At 38.1% G+C, this 20,708-nt stretch overlaps 2 protein-coding genes across 3 annotated transcripts in view; both read left to right on the top strand.

The window, feature by feature from the left end:
* RASA2 (RAS p21 protein activator 2) overlaps window positions 1–8,028 on the top strand; it is a 45,807-nt gene extending 37,779 nt beyond the window's left edge. The window contains exons 18-24 of the mRNA XM_053952009.1: window positions 412–485; window positions 1,676–1,782; window positions 2,068–2,150; window positions 3,003–3,211; window positions 3,929–4,032; window positions 4,620–4,809; window positions 5,664–8,028. Coding sequence (XP_053807984.1) covers window positions 412–485; window positions 1,676–1,782; window positions 2,068–2,150; window positions 3,003–3,211; window positions 3,929–4,032; window positions 4,620–4,809; window positions 5,664–5,694 — 798 coding nt within the window. The 3' untranslated portion in view covers window positions 5,695–8,028. The remainder of the gene's footprint in view (window positions 1–411; window positions 486–1,675; window positions 1,783–2,067; window positions 2,151–3,002; window positions 3,212–3,928; window positions 4,033–4,619; window positions 4,810–5,663) is intronic.
* Window positions 8,029–15,379: 7,351 nt separating this feature from the next.
* Window positions 15,380–20,354, top strand: RNF7 (ring finger protein 7). 2 transcript variants are annotated; one of them, XM_053951535.1, is made up of 3 exons: window positions 15,380–15,604; window positions 18,686–18,733; window positions 20,209–20,354. In XM_053951535.1, the coding sequence occupies exons 1-3, from the start codon at window positions 15,434–15,436 to the stop codon at window positions 20,263–20,265; spliced, it is 276 nt and encodes a 91-aa protein (XP_053807510.1). In that variant the 5' UTR covers window positions 15,380–15,433; the 3' UTR covers window positions 20,266–20,354. The 2 variants fall into 2 exon arrangements, with proteins under 2 accessions (XP_053807510.1, XP_053807509.1); XM_053951534.1 differs by having other exon boundaries at window positions 15,388–15,611.
* Window positions 20,355–20,708: the final 354 nt, after the last annotated feature.

Below are 20,708 nucleotides of genomic sequence, written 5' to 3'. Positions count from 1 at the left end.
TTCATTATTAAAAGGTTGTGTTAGTGTTCAGTTTTCTACTAGAGAGAAAAAGAAAGTTATGGTCTGTTTCAGGCATAAAAAAAACCCAAACCAGAAAACAACATAGCAAAACTATACACAAGAGTTACACATAGTGAACTAAGCTAATTTAGTTTAAAAAGTAAAGTGTACATTTTTTGAAAGAGATAGTTATTGGGTCTGCTGTTTAGGAACTCGTTAAAGAAAGCTTGTGTGACCTCTGGGCATCCCTTGTTACATTGTTCCAACACCTTGCCATATGTTTTCATCTGCTGCATAAAATAACTGTTCTGTTCAAGGAGAAACTGTCCATTTATATTTTCAAAATAGCTTTTGGGTTTTTGTGTTTCTGAATATTGTATATTTATATTCCCTGTGGTTTTTTTCCTTAAGTTCCTAGATGATGTTTCCTCTACTGAGAGTAAAGAGCCCAGTGGTGTGAGCGAGCCAGTACATCTAAAAGAAGGGTGAATACATCTTGAATTTTTATAATTTTTATAATTCCATAATAGAATTGATTTCAGTCTTTTTTCATTAATGCCAGATTCAGATTAATGCTTACTAAAATGTCAGATATACTGTAGAAATTACTATATTTGTAATTTAGACAATTCTTAGTATATAGAAAATTAATTTTAAAAAACAGCTGCAAACTTTCATAACTCATCTTCTAAATACTTTAAAAAGTAATTAAAAGCAGCTGAAAACCTATTGAAGACTGCATTACTGTCACAGTTCAGTATATGTGCTCTGAGGATTGTGAAAGTGTATTTGAAAACGATGTTATTAACTTAGAATTATCCTACCTTCTGTATAAACCTGGCCAACTCAATGTTCTTTCTGCCTTTAAAGTTAGATAGAAAACTACCCTGTAATTGAAATAGTTAACATTTAGTGACAGAATGCTGATTGAGGTCAAAGTCACTCTTCCTAAAAAATAACTGTCTTTGGCTTGATATTGATTGAGAAAAAGTGATGATGTGAGCAACATTCATGGGGAAAAATATTTTCATTTACCTGAGAATATTTTAATTTACTTGAGAAGCGGGTTTATAAGAATAAAAGATCAAATGGGCATCCAAATTTCAAACAAGGAAGAAACATATGTCTCATTAAAATACTGAATGGAAATGAAGGAGGAAATTGTACTAGATCAACACTTGGTTATAGTAATAAATTGATGGCGGCTGTTCAAAATAAAAGAAAGAGTTAGTAAAGTGTACTAAATACAGTTTGTCTGCCCTTGCTGTTGAGCCATGCTCAGTGTCACTTTATTGATACTCACTTTCTGATCCAGATAAGGCCAAGTACAATTACATGGAGAAAGTGGCAGGAAAGAGAGGATCTTGTAGTTAGATACACCTTATTCCCTTTTGTGAAAATTTGGAATTCTAGATCTGAACAAGTTATGTATCCACTCCAAATTTACTGCTACAAGCAGTGGTCTGAACTGTGTGTTTTTCAAACTCTTTTCCTGTTTTGGAAGCCTGCACACAATCACCATTGGGAGGTAATCTTGAGGATGTGTTGTGAACAAGTAGTAGGTTTTTTTTAATGTACAGTGAAGTAGATTTTTACATGATGAACAATAATGTCGTATCTCAAGAAATGGTTTTGAAGACTAATGGTTGCATTTCATTTGATTCTATCTTTACAGAGAAATGTACAAAAGAGCTCAGGGAAGGACTCGGATCGGTAAAAAGAATTTCAAGAAACGATGGTTCTGTCTAACAAGTAGAGAATTCACATACCACAAACAGCAAGGTAAATAATGTTTATTTTACAATTATTTTTATTTTTCAATATTGTCCAAGTGTTTCTAGCTTTTTTGTACTTTTAAAAGTGCATCATTTTTCTCTTTTCCTAAAATACCTATGATTTATTTTAGTTACTTTTGCCTTGATTAATTGAGGCTTCTGTCTGATTCATGCCTATTTTATCAATAATAAAAATGCATATTTTTAGAGCATGAACTGCAATGTCAGTGCCCTGAGATTATAAAATAGTTCTTAAAGATTGCTTCACTCCTCTGTTTACAATTTTTTACAGATAAAGAACCAATTTTCACTATTCCAATCAAAAACATCCTTGCAGTGGAGAAACTTGATGAGAGCTCCTTCAACAAGAAAAATGTGGGTCAAAAGATAGTTTATATGTAATTTTTGATATGTTCTTTAAATAAAAGATTCTAATTAGCTTACAGAGTTAATGAAAGCCCATTACTGAACACTTTAACAAAAAGTCTTTTATGCATCAGGAATAACAAACTGTATGCAGTATCTCCAAGTATTCTTAACATGGAAATTAACCTGGAAATTTGGCTATCTGCACCAAGTTTTCTGACTGATTTTGACTTTGCCCCCCTTGCCAAATTTCTGGAATGAAGGTTAAAACTACATGACTTTAGTACAAAGCACTTTAAATTATATTATATACTACTAGAAATGTATTTTACCAAACTTGTGTTTATTCCTTTTGGTGAGAACTTCCACCAATCCCTTCATCAGCTGAGACTGATGAGCTGTCTGTGCTCATTCATTCTGGCCCTGGAACACATCGGTTATTTCTATTCTTACGTCAATCCAAACATCTGAGGCAGTGATAAAAGAACAGCTGTCACTAAGGCCAGTGATGGCTAAAGGAGAGACTTCTGGGAATCATCTGTTGCAGAAGCATGAAGGTCATGCGTCATGAAATGTAGGGCCACACTTAAAGATCTGTGGATGAAGATGACAGAAGATGCATCCTGTTTTAGTTTATAAGGGATCTTTCTTAGATGAGAACACAGGGAGCTCTTCTGGCGGGGCTTTTCTCTTCTGTGTAGTTGAAAGAGATGAAAAGTCTGCTGTTCTCCCTTGTCTCACTTTCTGTCTTTAAATTAGAGTTTGTGGAATTGCCTGAGCACTGAAATCTATTTTGACATATTTGAAGTTGCTCAGTAACTGGATTTTTTTACTCAGCAGAATAATGTCTTTCTTCTACAGATGTTTCAAGTACTTCATGGAGAAAAGCCACTCTATATCCAAGCAAATAACTGTGTAGAAGCCAGTGAGTGGATAGAGGCTCTTTGCCGGGTAACGAGGTGCAACCAGAAGAGGCTGAGCTTTTACCACCCCTCTGCTTTCCTGAACGGGAACTGGCTCTGCTGCAAGGCCACCACGGAGAGCACGGAGGGCTGCGCTCGCTGCACCGCGTGAGTCCCTCCAGGAGTGCGGGAGTCACTCTGCAGCTTGAAAGCAGGGAAGCAAGGCTTTCCCTGTCTAATTCAGCAAGTGATGCCACAAAGACCTGCCACAGTGATAAGGCAGGATTTCTCTATTACTTTGTGTGCCACCCTGTGGAGGTAACCTGCTCATCATGAAAATCACAAATATCCGGTGGCTGAGATCTCTGCAGGCAGAATAATAGATTTAATTCAGATGTCAGGTTGAATGCAGAAATAGGACACACCTAGATCATCTGTATGAAATAATTAAAATACTTGCTGCAGGAAGTTCAGCCTGGAAGTCTTTTCTCCTTAATGACTTTCTCTTGTTTTAGACAACCACTTTTTTATTTGGACTTCACATATTTTAAAGGAGTGCCCTAAGAAAGTCAGCTAAATAATCTTGGATGTAGATTCTGACAATCATTTGGGTTTTGTGGGTACGTCAGAAAAATTAATAACATCTTAAAATGTTTTCATGTCTTTTTAGAAGCTACTGATTTCTGAAAACAAAAAAATGCTGTGATTTCTTTTAAAAATAAATTATCCTTTACTGGGTAGGTTATATAAACTACAAACTAAGTTTTGTGAAACTGTCTGTGAGTGATAAACTTATTAAAAGACTATGCATAATGATAAAGAATCAGTTTCTGCTTGCTTTCAAGAATTACTGATATTGATTACCTGTCTTGGCTCACCTTTTAGAGATGTTCCTGCTGATACTCAAATTGAGATTGATGGCGACAGAGAGACAGAAAGAATTTACTCACTTTTCACTATCAACAGGTCTAAACTACAGAAGCTGGAAGGTACTCAGATGATAATTAAGAAGAATTACACTGATACTCAGTTCTAATTCTCTAGGCCAAGAATATAATTTTGAACAATTAACTGAATTTAATGATTTACCCGAAAAAAATAGAAAGTAGAGGAAAAGATTGAATTTTTATCTTCTAAGTGCCCTGATGTCTGATGTTCTTCAGGCATTTCTTTACAATAGATATCAGGCATTGTTCTAATTGAATTTTCATATATGTAATATTTTAATAGTTTAAACTGCAGCTGTAGGTGATGCTTTTCTGCCTTTGTTGTCCCTTTCCTGACTATGTGATGAATTATATTAGACATGGTTTTGCTGTAAGAAAGCACTGAACTTCTCTTAAAGTGAAGAGGAGAGAGATGGATGCTCAAGATGCTGAACACAGCTAGCAGAAAATAAGCTACAGAATTGTAAATACATTTAACTGATACTGCCTCCTGCTTTTATCTTAATCCATTTTATGTATAAGCCAGAATAACTTTACATTTCAGAATGTTGGAGTTAGCATTTGCATGGGAGTTAGATTTGTTTTTTAATTGTTGAAATTCTAAATGGGATTATTGTGGTTTTTTGTAGAGGCTTGTGGAAGTATAGCAGTCTACCAAGGTCCTCGGAAAGAACCAGATGATTATTCTAACTTCACCATAGAAGATTCTGTAGCCACTTTTCATACACTTCAGCAGATAATAGATATAGTAGAAAAGCTGAATGAATCACATGAAAAATACCAGAAGAAGAGATCATCTAGTGCCAAATATGGTAGTGAGTAAGTATCTTATGTAATTTTGGCATTGATAAACGTGTATTGTGAAAAAAATCAATCATGGGGCGAGGCCAGACTTGTTTGGGTAGAGATAATGAAGGTAAAGGTAGAGCTAGACAACACAGACATGGAGAAAATAAGGTACATCATTTGTAGTAGTGCAGCTTTTTACCAGTTGTTGAAGATCCAAGTTCTTCTGATACAGATTCATCTGTTCCTGTTGAGATTCCTGTAAGTGGATGCAGTGACTCTTTTGTTTCCTGGCAACTTAACATTTGAAGTGCACACAAAGTTTATCCATAACAGTATGCCTGCCTTTTAATACTGTTTTTTCAAAATTTTTGGTTAAATAATTGAAGTATCAAGTTATATGAAACTGTCAGAATTTTACTGCAGAAACATATCTTTCAGGTAGCATATTTACTGTTTGTATTTCACTTGCCATACTCAATGATAAATACTATTTCTTGTGATGGTAAAAAACCTGTTCTTTGGAGTACATTGTTGTTCCAGAGCACATGGCTTTAATTCTCTTCATTCCTGGCTTATGCCTCTGGAACACCACTAGCAAGTTTTTAGATTTCTTCTTTGCATCAATAAGGATTGATTGTCCAGGAAAAAAAAGCTCTCACCCTGATTTGGTTTGCTTAGGTTAGTGTTTGACCCAAGTTGTTCAGAAAAATTGTCTGTGATTTAGAAGTCCCATGTGAAAGTAAACTGAGGTTTTTGCAAATCACTAAATTTCACAATTAATGGTAGAACTGGTTATTTTGCTTGATAAATTAAAATTGCATGATGAGAACTAGAAAGCAAATGTTAATCTTAAAAGTATTTACATATAATTTGGTTTTTTGCAGAGAAAATCCGATTGTTGGAAAGGTTTCCTAACTAAAACAAACTGGACCACTTGGATGAAAAAAGAAACTGGAAATGTTCTGGAGTGTTTTGGTTTTTTGTTGGTTTTCTTTTTTTTTTAATTCATTATATGCATTTTTGCAAAATATTTAAGAATGAACATAAATGCTAGTTGTGTTGACAATCTATTTAATATTTAATAGAAAGATACCTTCTTGGAAATCCAATCTTCAAGGTTTATTCTCATTTTGCTGAAGAACTTGAAGTTCCAGGTTCTTGAAATAACAGATGTGAATAAATCTAAATGTTGTTTTGCCATTGTTGTCTTATTGGAAAGAACTTTCTAAACAAATAAGCTTTTTCATGGAAGAAAATCCACACTGCATTTGTTGGTTGGATTACATCTCAGTACATACACTGCAAACTTGCATGAGTTTACCATGAGTGCCTGCCCTGCTGATACGGATCTCGAAATAGAAATCCCAAGATCTTATGATGTGGAAAAGATCTGAAGCTTCACACTCGATACATTTAATTTATTTTTTTCTTGTATTAGGTGTTGTCAGGACTTGATTTGTCTACAGTTGAAGTTCTACAGAACCATGCAGTATGCTGCAAATAATCTGGACAGCAGATACCAGTGTTAGTTGTGTTACTAAGTGCTAAAGAAGAAATCAGGGAACTTACGTTGTACCTCTTGTTTACATTTGAAGTGAGTAATATATGGAGTGACATTAGACCACTATCTATTTTCTTTAGCATTTTTTAAGGTACATACTTTTTCTTAATCTAAAAAGAAATGCAGGGTAGTAACATTCTTGTTAAATAGGTTTGCCTACAGATAGAAAAATTTAAGCGTGAACAAATTGTGGTTAAGTACTGATCAATTAACATCATCCCTTGTATGATTTAATTTCTTGTTTTTATAAAAAGTAATAACTACGTCCAGCTCAACTTTTGACTACAAATCTAATAAATAATCTCTATTACAATCACTCAAAGCACTTTAGATATCTGGACTATCCCAGATTATTTTTAGATACTTTGTAGTATCTGCTTGTTATGATCAGTTGAATGATCAACATTGTTTTGTCTTTAAGCAATGCTTCAGTGAATATTTTTGTATCTTTAGTTACATGGATTCGTATTTGCCACTTAACACAATTTTAAACTGGCATTCCTGACTTCAGTAAGATTAATTTTTGCTCACTTTGACTAAGAAGTTAGTTTTCTGCTGGGAAAAAGTATATGTATATAACCAGGAAGAAGCAAAGGTATTACTGTGGCAACTTTGCTTCATCAGTATTAAATGCAATGGTACTCCTTTGAATATTATTTTTAATAAAAGCTGTATGTGGTACTCTTATTTTTAAAGCATTTTCTGTGGGGTATTTTGTTGTTTTGTGGGGTCTTGTTTTGGTTTTGTTTTGTTTTTCCAATCACAATTTGTCGACATTAATTAGGAATGTAACTTAGAATAGAAATCCACAATGCTTGAAAGAGTAAGGCGTTGAAATTACCACACATTTATTGTACTGTTGTAAGAAGGCTTTCTATAATGGAAGCAAGGTGACAAGACAGGATTGAAATTTCTTTGGAATGAATGTAACTTGTTAAAATTACTTTGGTTTAATACCAAGATACTTCAGAATAACTGGGATTCAGTACTAGGATCTGCAACATCTCAATCATTTAATAATGTCAGCTGGTTTTGCCTTTTCCTCTTTTACACATTTGATGTGTTCAATGGGACTTTTATTTGCCAACAGTTAAAACTGAGGGAGAATACAGCAATGCAAATAAATGTGTTTTGCCAAGGTAAAGATTAATTGCCGTTAATCAAAAACTGCCATTAAACAAAGCTGAATGTGGTTGAGTGTCAGAATTAAGTTTTGTTGTATATGAATTAACCCTGTGGCAAACTCTTCCTTGGAGCCATTTTCTGTTGTTTTCAAAGTAAAATTTATGAAAAATTGAGTAGTATACTCTTGCTATGTTGGGGTTTTATAATATGCACTTTTTGTTTTGCTTTGGTATTGGAATATTGAGAAAAAAACCCAGAAGGCCACTGAATATTTGTGACCATTAAGATTTGATTTCTCATTTTATAATGTTTTAAAGTACAGTAGATGTTCTAGAATTTAATTAGGTACAAGTAGGATGATTAATAATAGAAGTTGCATTCATTTTGATTAGTCTAGAAAAGTGATGTTATTCAGTAATTAGTTCTGTTAGGATTGTAAAAGTTTTAATGTTATTATGATGATGTATTGTTGAATGTATTTTTATTTAAATTTTATTTTCTTATCAAGACATTAAAATGTTTTGTAACATTGCTTGAGAATAACTCAGAAATAAATTCCAACAAACCTGAGATAAGCTGTGTGTTTCCTGTGAGGCCTGGCTGTTTAAAATGTTAGCATTTACCTTAATGAATGGGGGTTACATACAGGACTTGGGTATAAAGAGAGAAACCTAATGGATGGTGGGGGCAGAACGCACCAGAATTGCCCTGGGGACGTGGCATCTGCAGCAGTGTTGCATTCTAAATTGGTGGCTGGAGAGATAAGTGCTGGTTCATCGTTTAGTAAGAGCATGCAGAGAAGCCTTGGGAATTTGACAGTGCTTATGAAGTTTGTAATGATTAGTCTGCTGAGCTGAAAGATAGCTGGTACTGTGTTGTTAGGGTTAGGTGACTCATTTTTTATTCTTTTTACACTGATTTGTGTTCCATTACCTGTACTGGTACACAGCACAGGTAATGGAACACAAATCAGTGTAAAAAGAATAAAAAATGAGTCACCTAACCTGTACAATTGGTCAGAACTATTTAAAATATATTGCATATAGAAAGCAAAAAATGTTTACTTTTCTCAATCTGCTTTCTTTATGTAATCTGGGCACTTTCTTGCCACCCACTCTCCTCTGCTGTTCTTTCGGGCATTTTTTATAAGGAAGTTTTGCACAAGTTTTTTTAATGTCCTGAGGTGTTTTGTTTCCTTGTGCAGAGAACTGACCTGTTGTCCTTTGTTGCCAGCATGGAAGCTTTTGTCAGGAGTTAGAGTGCAAACCTCCCAGCAATTTTGGAATTAATTTTGATTAATCTGAGGTAAGATGTATTAAGGCCCAGTATAAGTGGTCACTACATTAATTTGCAGAGATTAGAAAGCAGAGGAATACAGAATATTAATATGAAGTTGGAAGTACAGTAGGAATTTTTTTTCTGTGAACATTAAAAAAGGAATTGCACGTGTTCTGTAATGATTATATCAGATTGATCCTTTCTTTTCTCTGCTAATATACTGCCTTCTCTAACCATTCCACTAACCTGAGTTTTCTCTAACCTGTGACACCAAAAAGGCATTCCCATTTCAGATCTGTAGATGTGCCAGGGACATTGTTTAGTGCTAGACTTGGCAGTGTTGGGTTAACAGTTGAGCTTGATGATCTTAAAGGTCTTTTCTAATCTAAATGATTTTATTAATAAATATATGATACATGCTTTACAATAAATTATCTTTAATTCCTGGTCATCTGTATGACAAAATTTGCAACACTTACTCACATGTGATAAGGACAGATCCTGTATTGTTTTTAAAATAGCATACACATCAAATCCACATCAGGTCAATAAGATCCCAGTAACAGGCAACTTCTAGTAAAATTGACAAATGCATGCAGTTCACTTGAAGTTCTTACAAATACTTACAGAAGTATGTGTAACGAAGGTTGATGTGATTTATGCACATTAAATAAACCAGAATTTCTTTAATAGCAATAAGGAGAGTATATCAGTGTTACTGTATCCAGCTGTGATGAGACTGCTGCTGAAATATTTGTGTATTCCTGAGATTCATCATAATAAACAATATTAAAAAAAAAAAATCAGAGCTGAAGAGCAGTGTTGTGAGAATTGGGAATATAGCCTATAATTCAGCTAAATTACTTAGAAAGGCACTTTATGTACCTAAATCAGGGACAAAAACGTTGATAATCAGTTGCTTTACAATGAGAATAAGATTTTAAAAGATCCAGTGGCTACAGTGTTCAGGAAAGACTGTGCTTTGTAAGTATTTAATTAGAGAAATTAGGAATTTTAATTAGATATTCTTGGTAATAATATTTTGGGTAAACTTTTTAAAATAAAAGCAAATATATGACCTTGCTGAAATGCTTTAAAAATATTCTTTATGTTAATAAATGTTTATGGGTAAATAATAAAATTCATCCATCTTGCTTAATACAATTTTCCATAGAAAGTCTTGTATGATCAAGATTTTTAAGTGTTTGAGTCCATCATTGTTTTAGCATAATTACTATTGCAAATGCCATGGCAGTTGTATGAAGTCTAGTTAACAATTTCACCAAAACGAGGATGTAAATCATTATACCGATTTTAGAAACTTTATGGACCCAAACAATTAGTTTGCTTTAAGGGGTTGTGAATTTGTTCCCCACTTTCATCTTTTATTTTTGGTCATTCCTCGTACACAGGGGAAAAAAAAGCCGAGAGGATCATAGAACAGCCAAAGTTAACCCACTGTGCGACTTGAATTCAAGACTTACAGGTAAAAATCTCTTACCTGGTCCCTCTGATTTCTCCAAAGATCCAGGATATGCCGTGCTTTATGGTGGCAAACCACAGTGTGTCCAGCAGCAGGAGAGAGGCTGATGTGTGTATCCTGGACAGCAAAGGCTCCAAAGGCAGCAGCCCTTCCCTCCCGGAGCAGCCACCGGCAGCGCTCCAGAGGGTCACTCACTGCAGCAGCTGCTGGGAGCTCAGCTGGAGCTCCCGGTGTTTAGCTCAGCCCTCGCTGGGACGCTGCTGCTGCAGGACGCGGAAACAAGCCTGGAAAAAGCAGGGAAACTCCCCTTTAAGAATCAAGTGATCTGCAGTAATGCAGTAATACAGACCTGACAATTAGCTGCATCTTGCATCCACAGACCTTTAAAGTACTTAATGAAAGAAGGGGAAGTACCTACAATTCGGTCTCTTCTTTCCATACTGGGTAACAGAAGGCACTAAGCTTTGTAAGCAATGCAAATTTGAAAAGTCCAAGAGGAAAGATAGAACTTTTTGAAACACAAAACAATGATTTCTGTGATGACCAAAATAATTCATCTAGCTTTCTCCTGAGTAGTTAATTTATATTCCAGCTGAGTTCTTCCATTCTGTCACGGTGTGACATTTATATGAGTTTGTTATTTTATTATTATTTTTATATATACTTGAATTTTAAATGCATATTTTTGGCACTACCTTGGCCAAAATCTAAAAATAGAAAAGTAGGTCAAGGTAAAAAAAAATGAGTTGTGACATGGTGCACAGGATATAACATCTGCAAAGGTGAATAATTAGAAGATAAAGTTTACCTGTGCAACACCTTCCAGTACTTTAAATATGTAAGTAAAGGGAGTTTCTATAGGCAAGTTACATGGCTTCTTTTTGTAGTGTTTTTAATTTTTGGGGGGGTTTTAGGGTTTTTTTTTTTTTGTTTTTTTTTTTTTTTTTTTTTTTTTTTTTTTTTTTGAGGAGGGAAGTTCTGGTGTGGATTGGAGGGCTGGATTTGTTAAAGAGTGGCTTTTGGGGTCCATCCTGATACTAGGCAGGATCCAAATATCAGAGGGATGTTAAAAATAGTAAGACAGACTGCTACCTCACAAATTTATAAGAAGTGTCCATACTTCAAAATAGAGGGGGCTGTGCCCTTGCACAGCAACAGAACAACATAATTTGGTTTCCAGTTTTCAATTCAGAATGCAGCTCCATTCTCAAACAGCTAACTACAGTTAAAATAGGCAAAATTTTATCTTCATAGGTTTTCTAAATTAAAGAATGGATATGAGATAGACATCTAACCTGAAAATCAGCACTGAGGTAATAGTAATAGCTGAGTTTTACTCCAGAGTAAGACAATTAGCAAACAAAAACACAGTATTGAATTTCATAAGGCAGTCAGGGGTCTTTGTGCCTCTGGTTTTTAATCTCTGCTGCAGAAGGAAAGATGGATGAGCCAGGCTGTTGTGTGAAGAATGGAGAAGTTCCAAGGATTTAGACTTGATTAAAGCAGCTCAGCAAAGTCAGGATCTCTTTAGTCTCCTGTGACACAGGGTTTTCCATTTAAGCAGAGAGGTTCCTGTGCAGAAGTCATTAAGGGTTTTTTTTTTTAATAACTTTTGTAAGGATTTCCCTTCTGTTTATTATGTGTCATGAATGTTCTTTTGTTTCACTTGAAGAGTAAAGCACAATGCATTTAAGAACTGGAATTATTGCTACTTCTCAGCCTTTGAGCTCATTCCCGGACTTCTGTGAAGTTCATGCGCAATCACAGATTTATAGGAATATTGGGTTCCCTTTGCTATGCTGTGCAGCAATATGGTTGTGCGATTTCTTCCCATCCAGTGAGATCTTCCCAGTGCAAAAGCATGCAGTTTATTCCACTAATACATTGTTTCCCTAACTCCTCTTGTGATTTCCTTTATATTTCTGCATGCCTGCTACATGCTTCTGTTTCACAGAAACTGTACCTGTCAGCATTGGAGTCTGTTTTCCATTTTGGCAATCGCCTCTGGCAGCTTCAGTAAACCCTTAGGAGGTGCTACAGGTGGGTTTGTCAGAGGTGGTGGTATGCTCATACAGCACTGTTCCCTGTGCTCTCTTCCTCTTGCAGCCCCACTGTAGCCAAGTCTCAGCCCTACTGGCCATTAATAGACCCATGTAGCATATTCCTATTGGGAAAGAGGCGCAGAGAGACACAGATAACCAGAGTTTAAGAAATAGTTTTGGTATAGAAGTATGCTTAAATTGTTTTCTTTGGCAGATAAATTGACACAGTCCTTGAGTGTTTTGATATATGTTAATCTATTGACAGAACAAACAGTAAGTGGGATAATACAGTCCAGTACATGCATCAGTTGGCCAAGATAAACACATACTTACATAACTGTTCTTTGCATTATCATAAAACTGACATTTTTGTCAAGGCTTTGTTTTTAATAAAAATAATTTTCACAGAATCATAGAATCACTAGGTGGGAAGAGACCTTCAAGATCATTGAGTCCAACCCATGCCCTAACACCTAAACTAAACCATGGCACTGTGTGCCACATCCAGTCTTTTTAAAACACATCCAGGGATGGTGGCTCCACCACTTCCCCGGGCAGACAAGTCCAGGACTTTATCACTCCTTCTGTAAAAAAAGTTTTCCTAATATCCAACCTGTATTTCCCTTGCTGCAGCTTAAGACTGTGTCCTCTCATTCTGCCAGTTGCTGCCTGGTGAAAGAGACCAACCCCACCTGACCACAGCCACCTTTCAGGGAGTTGTAGAGAGTGATAAGGTCACCTCCGAGTCTCCTTTTCTCCAGGTTAAACACCCTCAGCTCCCTCAGCTGTTCCTCACAGGGCTTGTGTTCCCAGCCCCTCACCAGCCTCGTTGCCCTCTGGACACACTCAAGCATCTCAATGTCCTTCCCAAACTGAGGGGCCAGAACTGGACACAGCACTCAAGGTGTGCCCTCACCAGTGCCAAGCAGAATGACCTCCTTGCTCCTGCTGGCCACACGATTCCTGATACAGGCCAGGAGCCATTGGCCTTCTTGGCCACTTGGGCACACTGCTGGCTCACCTGGCGGTCGACCAGTACCCCCAGGTCCCTTTCCTCCTGGGCACTGCCCAGCCACTCCGTCCCCAGCCTATAGCGTTGCAGGGGGTTATTGTGGCCAAAATGCAGGACTCAGCACTTGGACTTACAAGCTTCATCTTACTGGGCTCTGCCCATCCATCCAACTGTTCCTGGTCTCTCTGCAGAGCCCTCCTACCTTCCAACAGATCAACACATGCCCCCAGCTTAGTGTTGTCTGCACATTTTACTAATGAAAGATTCAGTACCTTCATCCATGTTGTCAATAAAAATATTTTCAATTCTATGTTTTGGAGTAAAAAAACTGGAAAAAGAAAACAACAAAAATGTCAAAAAGTTATAAGAGGAAAGAAAAAAAGGGGGAAAAAAGGAACAGAATCAGGCTATTTTCAAACAATTTGTGAAAATCTATGCAAGGCATTTTATGTCCTTTAAACCACTGTCTGTGCAATATTCAGAATTTAGAAAGGTGTATAGAAAATAAAAATGTTCATACAAAGCAAAGATGCATCTGTATATTCATTTGAAATGGGAGAGTATGAACAGAACACTTAGGGCAGTTACAGAAGTTGGGTGTCAAACACTTGGAGTTTTGAATGAGTATTTTTTACATGGAGACAGTCAGAATTGATGTATTACACCGCATCATTACTTTGAAATTATGACAGAAATTTAATTGATTATATGTTATGTAATACAAAGCAATATTTCAAATTTGGATACTTAGTATTACGAACATTCTTTTTTTCCCCATTCTGTAGCACACGATTGGCTTTAATTCTAGCTGAACAATCCCTTGATGGGCTGAAAGGAACTTGGTTTAAGTTCTCATTTTTAGGTATTAAATTTGGAATGTTTTCAGTGAATGAGATTAGCAAATGCCCAGTCTGAAAAATTGTGGGTTTTACTTACAATTAAAACCAGTGACAATGTCCATAGGGAAAACCCTCTGAAAGAGCTGTTGTGGTTTGTGCCACTCTCCCATGTGTCACCTCCTTAATGTCATGTGTGGCTGCAGGGGACAGATGAGTTACAGACTGCCAGAACTACTTCTCAAAAATGGCTTGGGATTTTTCTTACACAGCTCTTTAGCTGATAAAATAGTAAGAAAATAATTTTTAGGTGGGAAGCTATCACTTATTTCTCTAAGGCAGTATGGACAGAGTCAAAGGTGCCTGTGTCATATTTGCTCTACTTTCACAGGTAATGTAAGTGGAGTTTATATTTGACTTTGCATCGTGTACAGCACGTGTGGTGGTTTGATAGCACTCAAACACAATTATAATCTCTGACATAGTTTCCTCTTAGAACTGAAGAAGAATTGCATCAGTCAGGGATACAAGGCAAATTGTATAAATCTAAAAACCCCAAAACTCCAACAGTTTTTTTTTTTTTTTTTAATCTCTATTTAGAGGTAGTTGACATTTTACGTAGCAGAAATTAAATGTACTTAATTTTAAAAAATATTTTAAACTTTCTGGATTACATCTAGTCCCAGTAATTCAAATTCAGAAGTGCCATGATGGTTTTTTAAAATGGACAGAATACAATGATGAGTTAAAGGAGTGGAGCTGGCGAAGGGAATTGAACAGTGTGGATCGAGAGAAGTGTGAATCAGCCAAGCTAAAAGACCTTATTACCATGCTCTTTAGTAGTGTTCAAGGTGCTTCTGAATTGATAGTTGAGTAATGTGCAAACACAGAATCTTTAATATAATTTTTATTTTTTGCTTTATTACCCAGGTGGTCAAGGTGCACGCCACTGCTGAAGTGTTTCACAGCAGTCGTAGGAAATGTGTCGGGTTCGAAGATTGGGTCGTCTCCCCGTACTCAGGGCAGCCCAAACCACTGGTGAAGTTGTGACTGATTCACTTGCACTCTGCGTACGAGAACATCCTTCATGAGCAACGCCAACTTGGCCCCTGCTAGGTGTCCTGCTGAAACACCAGAAGTGCTTGAAGGCTCTGAGAACGCTCTGCTCTCCGAGCAGGGGCTCCTCGCCCCGCGGGCTCTTCCCGCGCCGCCGCCGGGCCCGTCCCGCTGCCCGCGCCGCGGGCGGGGCTGCGCTGCCGCCGCCGCCGGAGGGTGGCGCTGCCGCCCGCGCGGCCGCCGCGTCCCCGCCCCTCCGCCATGGCCGATGTGGAGGACGGGGACGAGCCCGGCGCCCCCCACTCGCTGCCGGGCTCCGCGGGCTCCAAGGCGGGCGGCCCCGACAAGATGTTCTCGCTGAAGAAGTGGAACGCGGTGGCCATGTGGAGCTGGGACGTGGAGTGCGACACCTGCGCCATTTGCCGGGTGCAGGTTATGGGTAAGCGCCGGCCGGGCCGGCGGGGCGCGGGGCCTGCGCCGGGCCTGGGGCCGTGCCCGCCGCCCGGGGCACGGCGGGCGCAGGGCAGAGACGCGGTTTCCGGCAGAAGGGGGGGCTGATCCCTCCCGCCTCCGCTTCCTCCTCCGCGCCTTCCCGGAGGAGGAGGAGAAGAGGAGGAGGGCCCCGCGGGGGCCGGGCCGCCGCGCTGCAGGGGCCACACGCGGCCCCGTCGGGCAGAGAGTGCCCCCCTGCCCGGCCGGGCCGCGCTCCCTGCAGGGCCTGGGCCCCGCCGGCTGCTCGCTGACCCGTGCAGTGCCGTCTTCGTCATGAGGGCTGGTGCTTGTCTGCGGGCAAATCCCGCAAGCACTGACTTAGAGCCGAGCTGAACCCAGTGCTGCATGCGTGGGGCTGCTCTTTATGGGGTGGGTTTTGTTAAGGGGTTTTTGTTCGGGTTTTTTCTACGACGCAGTTACAGATGTACATAAAAGTTGATTTTTCAAATCTGTTAAACCGGGGTGTCTGACACTTCACAAGCGTGATTACTGGTGCAGTTTAACACACACAAATGTACTGAGGAATCTATTGAGTAAGGGGTTAATTTACTTGGTTTTGAAATCCAGAGACTGTTTGAAAGCACCTTCATTGTTAACTCATATTACTGTTTTCTGACATATTTGTCAAATATGATATTTATCTTGGTTCTTCAAAAACGGTTTAAATTCTTCCTTTACTTTGTGTGCATATCCAATTTTTACAATTTTTTTGGGCTGAGTCACCCTAGGTGTAGCTGTCCTTTCAGTTAGGCCTGTAACACTTCTGCAGGACAAATGACTCAAGATCCCCTCCAGAGCACCTTGCTTTTGTAGGGCCAGGAACCATGATACTGAAAATGAAGTCAGCATTTGGCTTAACATAAATGAGGCAAAATATACAATTCTGTCATTTCTCATAAATCATTTTGCTGGAAACCTTCTGTGGAACAGAGAAAGCAAAAGGGTGTACAAGAGGAAAAAAGGTGCAGCGCAGGCTGAAGTGGTGGGAGGTTGATCTTTTACATAAGCATGTTTTGAAGATTATTTGCTTTTTTAAAGTAAACAGAGACCACTCTGGAAATATGAAATTGGCTTCATTTGCCATGCAAACCATAATTTTAAAAATGTATTTATCCCCACTGTAAGCTAGGCTGTTACAGGACACTATAAAAAAAGTCTTAACAAAATCTTAGCTAGAGCTATTATAAAAGTTAACAAAAAGAGTCTCATTTTTTCATTGCTAGACCAAGGGAGTACTTTTAATCCGAAACTAGGGAAAAAAATCTGAAAAAATCTAGTAACCATTTTTTGGGAACAAACCACATTGTTAGAATGTGAAATTTGATGATTACTGACTTCAGTTTAGCAATTTCGTGTTGACCCTGCCAGAGCGGATCTGGCTCCTGTAGAGTCACTGCGTCTGCAGTAACCTTAGGTGGGAGGCAGTGCCAGACTGAGACTGGCACTTGTTGAAGGTTAGTTTGACTTCCGCAGGGAAGGAGGTGTTAGCTGGCTCCATTTTCTGCTGGTTTAACTCCTTCAGCCAATGCGGTCTTAGATGCACAAGGGAAAGAGACAAAAACGGAGGTGTTAGCTGAGAAGCACAGGATTGCAGCTGGACTGGCTTTGCTGTCCTTAGCCTTTCAGACTGACCCCTGTGGGGTTATGATGTAGGATTGGGGACAGATTACTTAGGTGTGGTGGCAGTGATTTCTGTCCTTGGCTCTCTGTGCTGCTTCTGTCTGAAACTGCAACTCTAGGGCTCAACAGGGCAGCTGGTTTTCTGCTTTGACCCCAGACTTTCTGCTGTGACCCCAGATCAGTGGGGTCCCACACACCATGATACAAGCTGAAGCACTCCAGCTGAATCTTTCCAGCAGCTTGGCCCCTAACTGCTGTTGAAATCTAAGTTTTAGAGACAGACAACAGGAAAGTTTTGCTTTTGTCTCAATGAAGAAAGAGCAGCTGTTTTAGAGTTCTCTCCTCTTTGTTCTCTATTAGCTGAGAAAAGGAGGAATCTCTGGGCAGATCAACCTAAAATACAAATACTGGCCCTGTCTGGCAGAGACTGCAGAAATACTCAAATCTAAATCTAAATTACTGTAGCACATTATAGTTTTGTCTTTTGGGAGAATATGGTCCAACCACTGACATGTAAGCCAGATTTAACCTGTAGTACACTTGTTTAAGTGTCCACTTTTCTTTGGAAGAGATAAAGATGTGTTTGCTCACATAACAGTTGAACACTTTCTGTTGTGCATGATTCGTGCATGTGTGTCTGTGGCAGCCCATGTTGGGGCAAAGGTGTTTTTCCACTGTATTGTGCGGCACAGTGGGAAGCCTGGAAGTTGTCACTCTTGTATCTTGTTGAGTCCTGGAGCTTCCATCCAATCCTAAAGCCACAGACTGGAGTGCATAAAGATGATAAATATTTTAAATTAGATATTGTTCTGTATTTATTAACATATTTTATCAAATGTACTACTATATTTGTATGTGTGTGACTCCTGTGAAAATTAAATGCAGGTACTTGTCAAATGAGGCTACTATAAAGAGTAATAGGTGGTGGGAGTTGTGGGGAGAGATGCACAGCCTAAAAAAAATCAAAATTGTGAATGACTTCCTTAAAAGGAAATGCTGACATCTGAAAAACAAAGTCCTGTAATTAGGGTTTGGCTTTGTGCTTTCTCTGGTCTTAATATGCCTGAGTGCCTTGGCACAAATCTGTGGGCTTTTATATCTACAAAATGGAGAAGGCTTTTTTTCAGCAAAAGTTATGAAAATACCAAAGCAATGGAAAATAAACAAAACATGCTGGAGAGTTCAGAGTCCTTCTGATCTCTTTCAGATATATATTTCATTGTAATTTGCAGTTTTAGAATTTAAGGGGGCTATTTAATGTTAAACGGCTGAACTAGACATCAAAACTTGAGACTTTTTATTTCTGTAAATTTGTATTAGAGTTTATATTTTCCTCTGACAAACCTATTCTTAAGATGGAATCCTGAGAATCAAATTGAGTTTGTTCTTGTTTACTTTTAGATGCCTGTCTTAGATGTCAAGCTGAAAACAAACAAGAAGATTGTGTTGGTATGTAGTGACTTCATTCGCTTGTTTTTCAATTGAAGCTTCTCTCAGTATGGTGCATTTTAAAGTTTGAAGGGAATACTGATTTTATTAATGCTCAAAAGTAAACTGGTGTTTTGTTCTACATTGTATCATCTTTCTAAATTAGTAATACTTTATGCTTTATTTTTGAGCAGTAAAAAAATCAGTTTTCATGTCAGCTGTGCTGTAAAACAAAACAGCTTCCAATTTCCTGTCAACACATACACAACAAAGAGATTTAGGTTTCTTTCATTGTGAGCATATTTGAGATCATAATGTACATTTTTGAAATGGGTAGGTAAAAGCTGATTTTTTTCTTCAGAGGTGCATGCCAGAAAGCACAATGGCAGTATAAGTAAAAATCCTGTTGTGAAATAAACGTGTGTCTGAGTTAGAATGTGGTATTTTTCCCACTCATAATTCAGAGATAATGGAGGCAACGGCTTGGCTGTTCACTTTTCATTTTCAAAAGTGGAATCACTTCAGTTTAAACATAGTCATACTTTCAGTGCCAGTGTATGCAAAATAAGGTCTTAATTCTGAGTGTTTAAATTGGAAATAGTGAAAATTATCTCAAAGAATTTGCTTTAAACCTTTATGACAACTTTATGACCACAACAAAGCGGTGGTAAACCTTTCCATACTGTTGAGCTTTGCATTTTGAAGTGTATTGTCAAAAAAAGCACTGGGGTTTTTTGATGATTGTTTTAATGGGAATAGGGTTTTCAAGTTCAAGATATCTTAACTGGCTTGCTAAGTATTTAAGATAGGCAGGAAAAAGTATAATTTACAGCACTCCTTTGATTGGTACCCTTGTGCTCTTGTGAGGAAAATGTGAGCTAATAAGGAAAAAAAGCAAAGTAACTACATTTTAAAATATTATTCAGAAGTAAATGGATAACAGTTAACAATTTTTGTAGTGTTGGAACAACTGTAGCCTGCAAATAACTCCTGTTGTAAAAGTCCCATTTTAAGACGATATACTGTGTCACATGTGCCTCCTTGCTATCATACATTTCAGTTCAAACAGTGCATTCATTCGTATGAGAATTTGGTGATATGCTCTGGTGTGATAGTGAGTCAGTAGTGCAGTGGCTTTATTTTGGTACTGGGGAAGATTAAGGGAAAAACTTTAATAGTTGCACTTATTTCCTGGGCAGAACACATCCCTAAATGTGTTTATACAGTCACAAAACCCTGTTATTTTATACAAGAAGGTGAGAATATATGCATTTATTTTTTTAATATTTGGAAGGAAGTAAAAGGCTTGTTGGTGGGACTCACTATCATCAGGATGATCATAATAATCTAATCTCAGTGGATAAATCAGTGATGACCTGTTTTGTCTCTAAAGTTTCCAGTGGCTGTAAATATTTGAGAGTGATAGTTTGAACCTTGCTGTAGGAGTTGATTGAACAGCTGAGTGTGACTGGAACATGTTCTTTCTTCTCTTTCAGTGGTTTGGGGAGAATGCAATCATTCCTTCCACAATTGCTGCATGTCCTTGTGGGTGAAACAGAATAATCGCTGTCCCCTCTGCCAGCAGGACTGGGTAGTCCAGAGAATAGGCAAATAAAAACTGGAAGGATTTCTTTCTGTTGCACTTACTGGAATGGTGTGTGTGTTATGCCCTATGCTCCTGCAGAACAGAACATGTCCATCAGGACATGACTCACTTGGTTTATCTGCTCCAAACCAGAGTGGGTTTGGTGCAGGCCTCTGGCTGCTCAAGGTGCAGTGCATGGTCAGGCTCACTGCAGGGGTTCCACAAGTCAAACAGGAGATGCTACTTCAACAAATGTATCTGCTATGATTTGAGTGTTGTCTGGATCAGAGCACAGAAACTTAGTGGTGCAGATCATACCCTAAACACGGAACATTTAATCTTTTTCCATTGATAAATGAATTGAATTGAAAGGATCACCTTACCTGGTCTGATACACTGCATAGTTTACTG

The sequence above is a fragment of the Vidua chalybeata genome, chromosome 10 (genome assembly GCF_026979565.1).
Source record: "Vidua chalybeata isolate OUT-0048 chromosome 10, bVidCha1 merged haplotype, whole genome shotgun sequence".
Taxonomy (NCBI): Eukaryota; Metazoa; Chordata; class Aves; order Passeriformes; family Viduidae; genus Vidua; species Vidua chalybeata.
The sequence above is the reverse complement of the archived record's forward strand: the minus strand, read 5'-3'. Positions and strand labels throughout refer to the sequence as shown.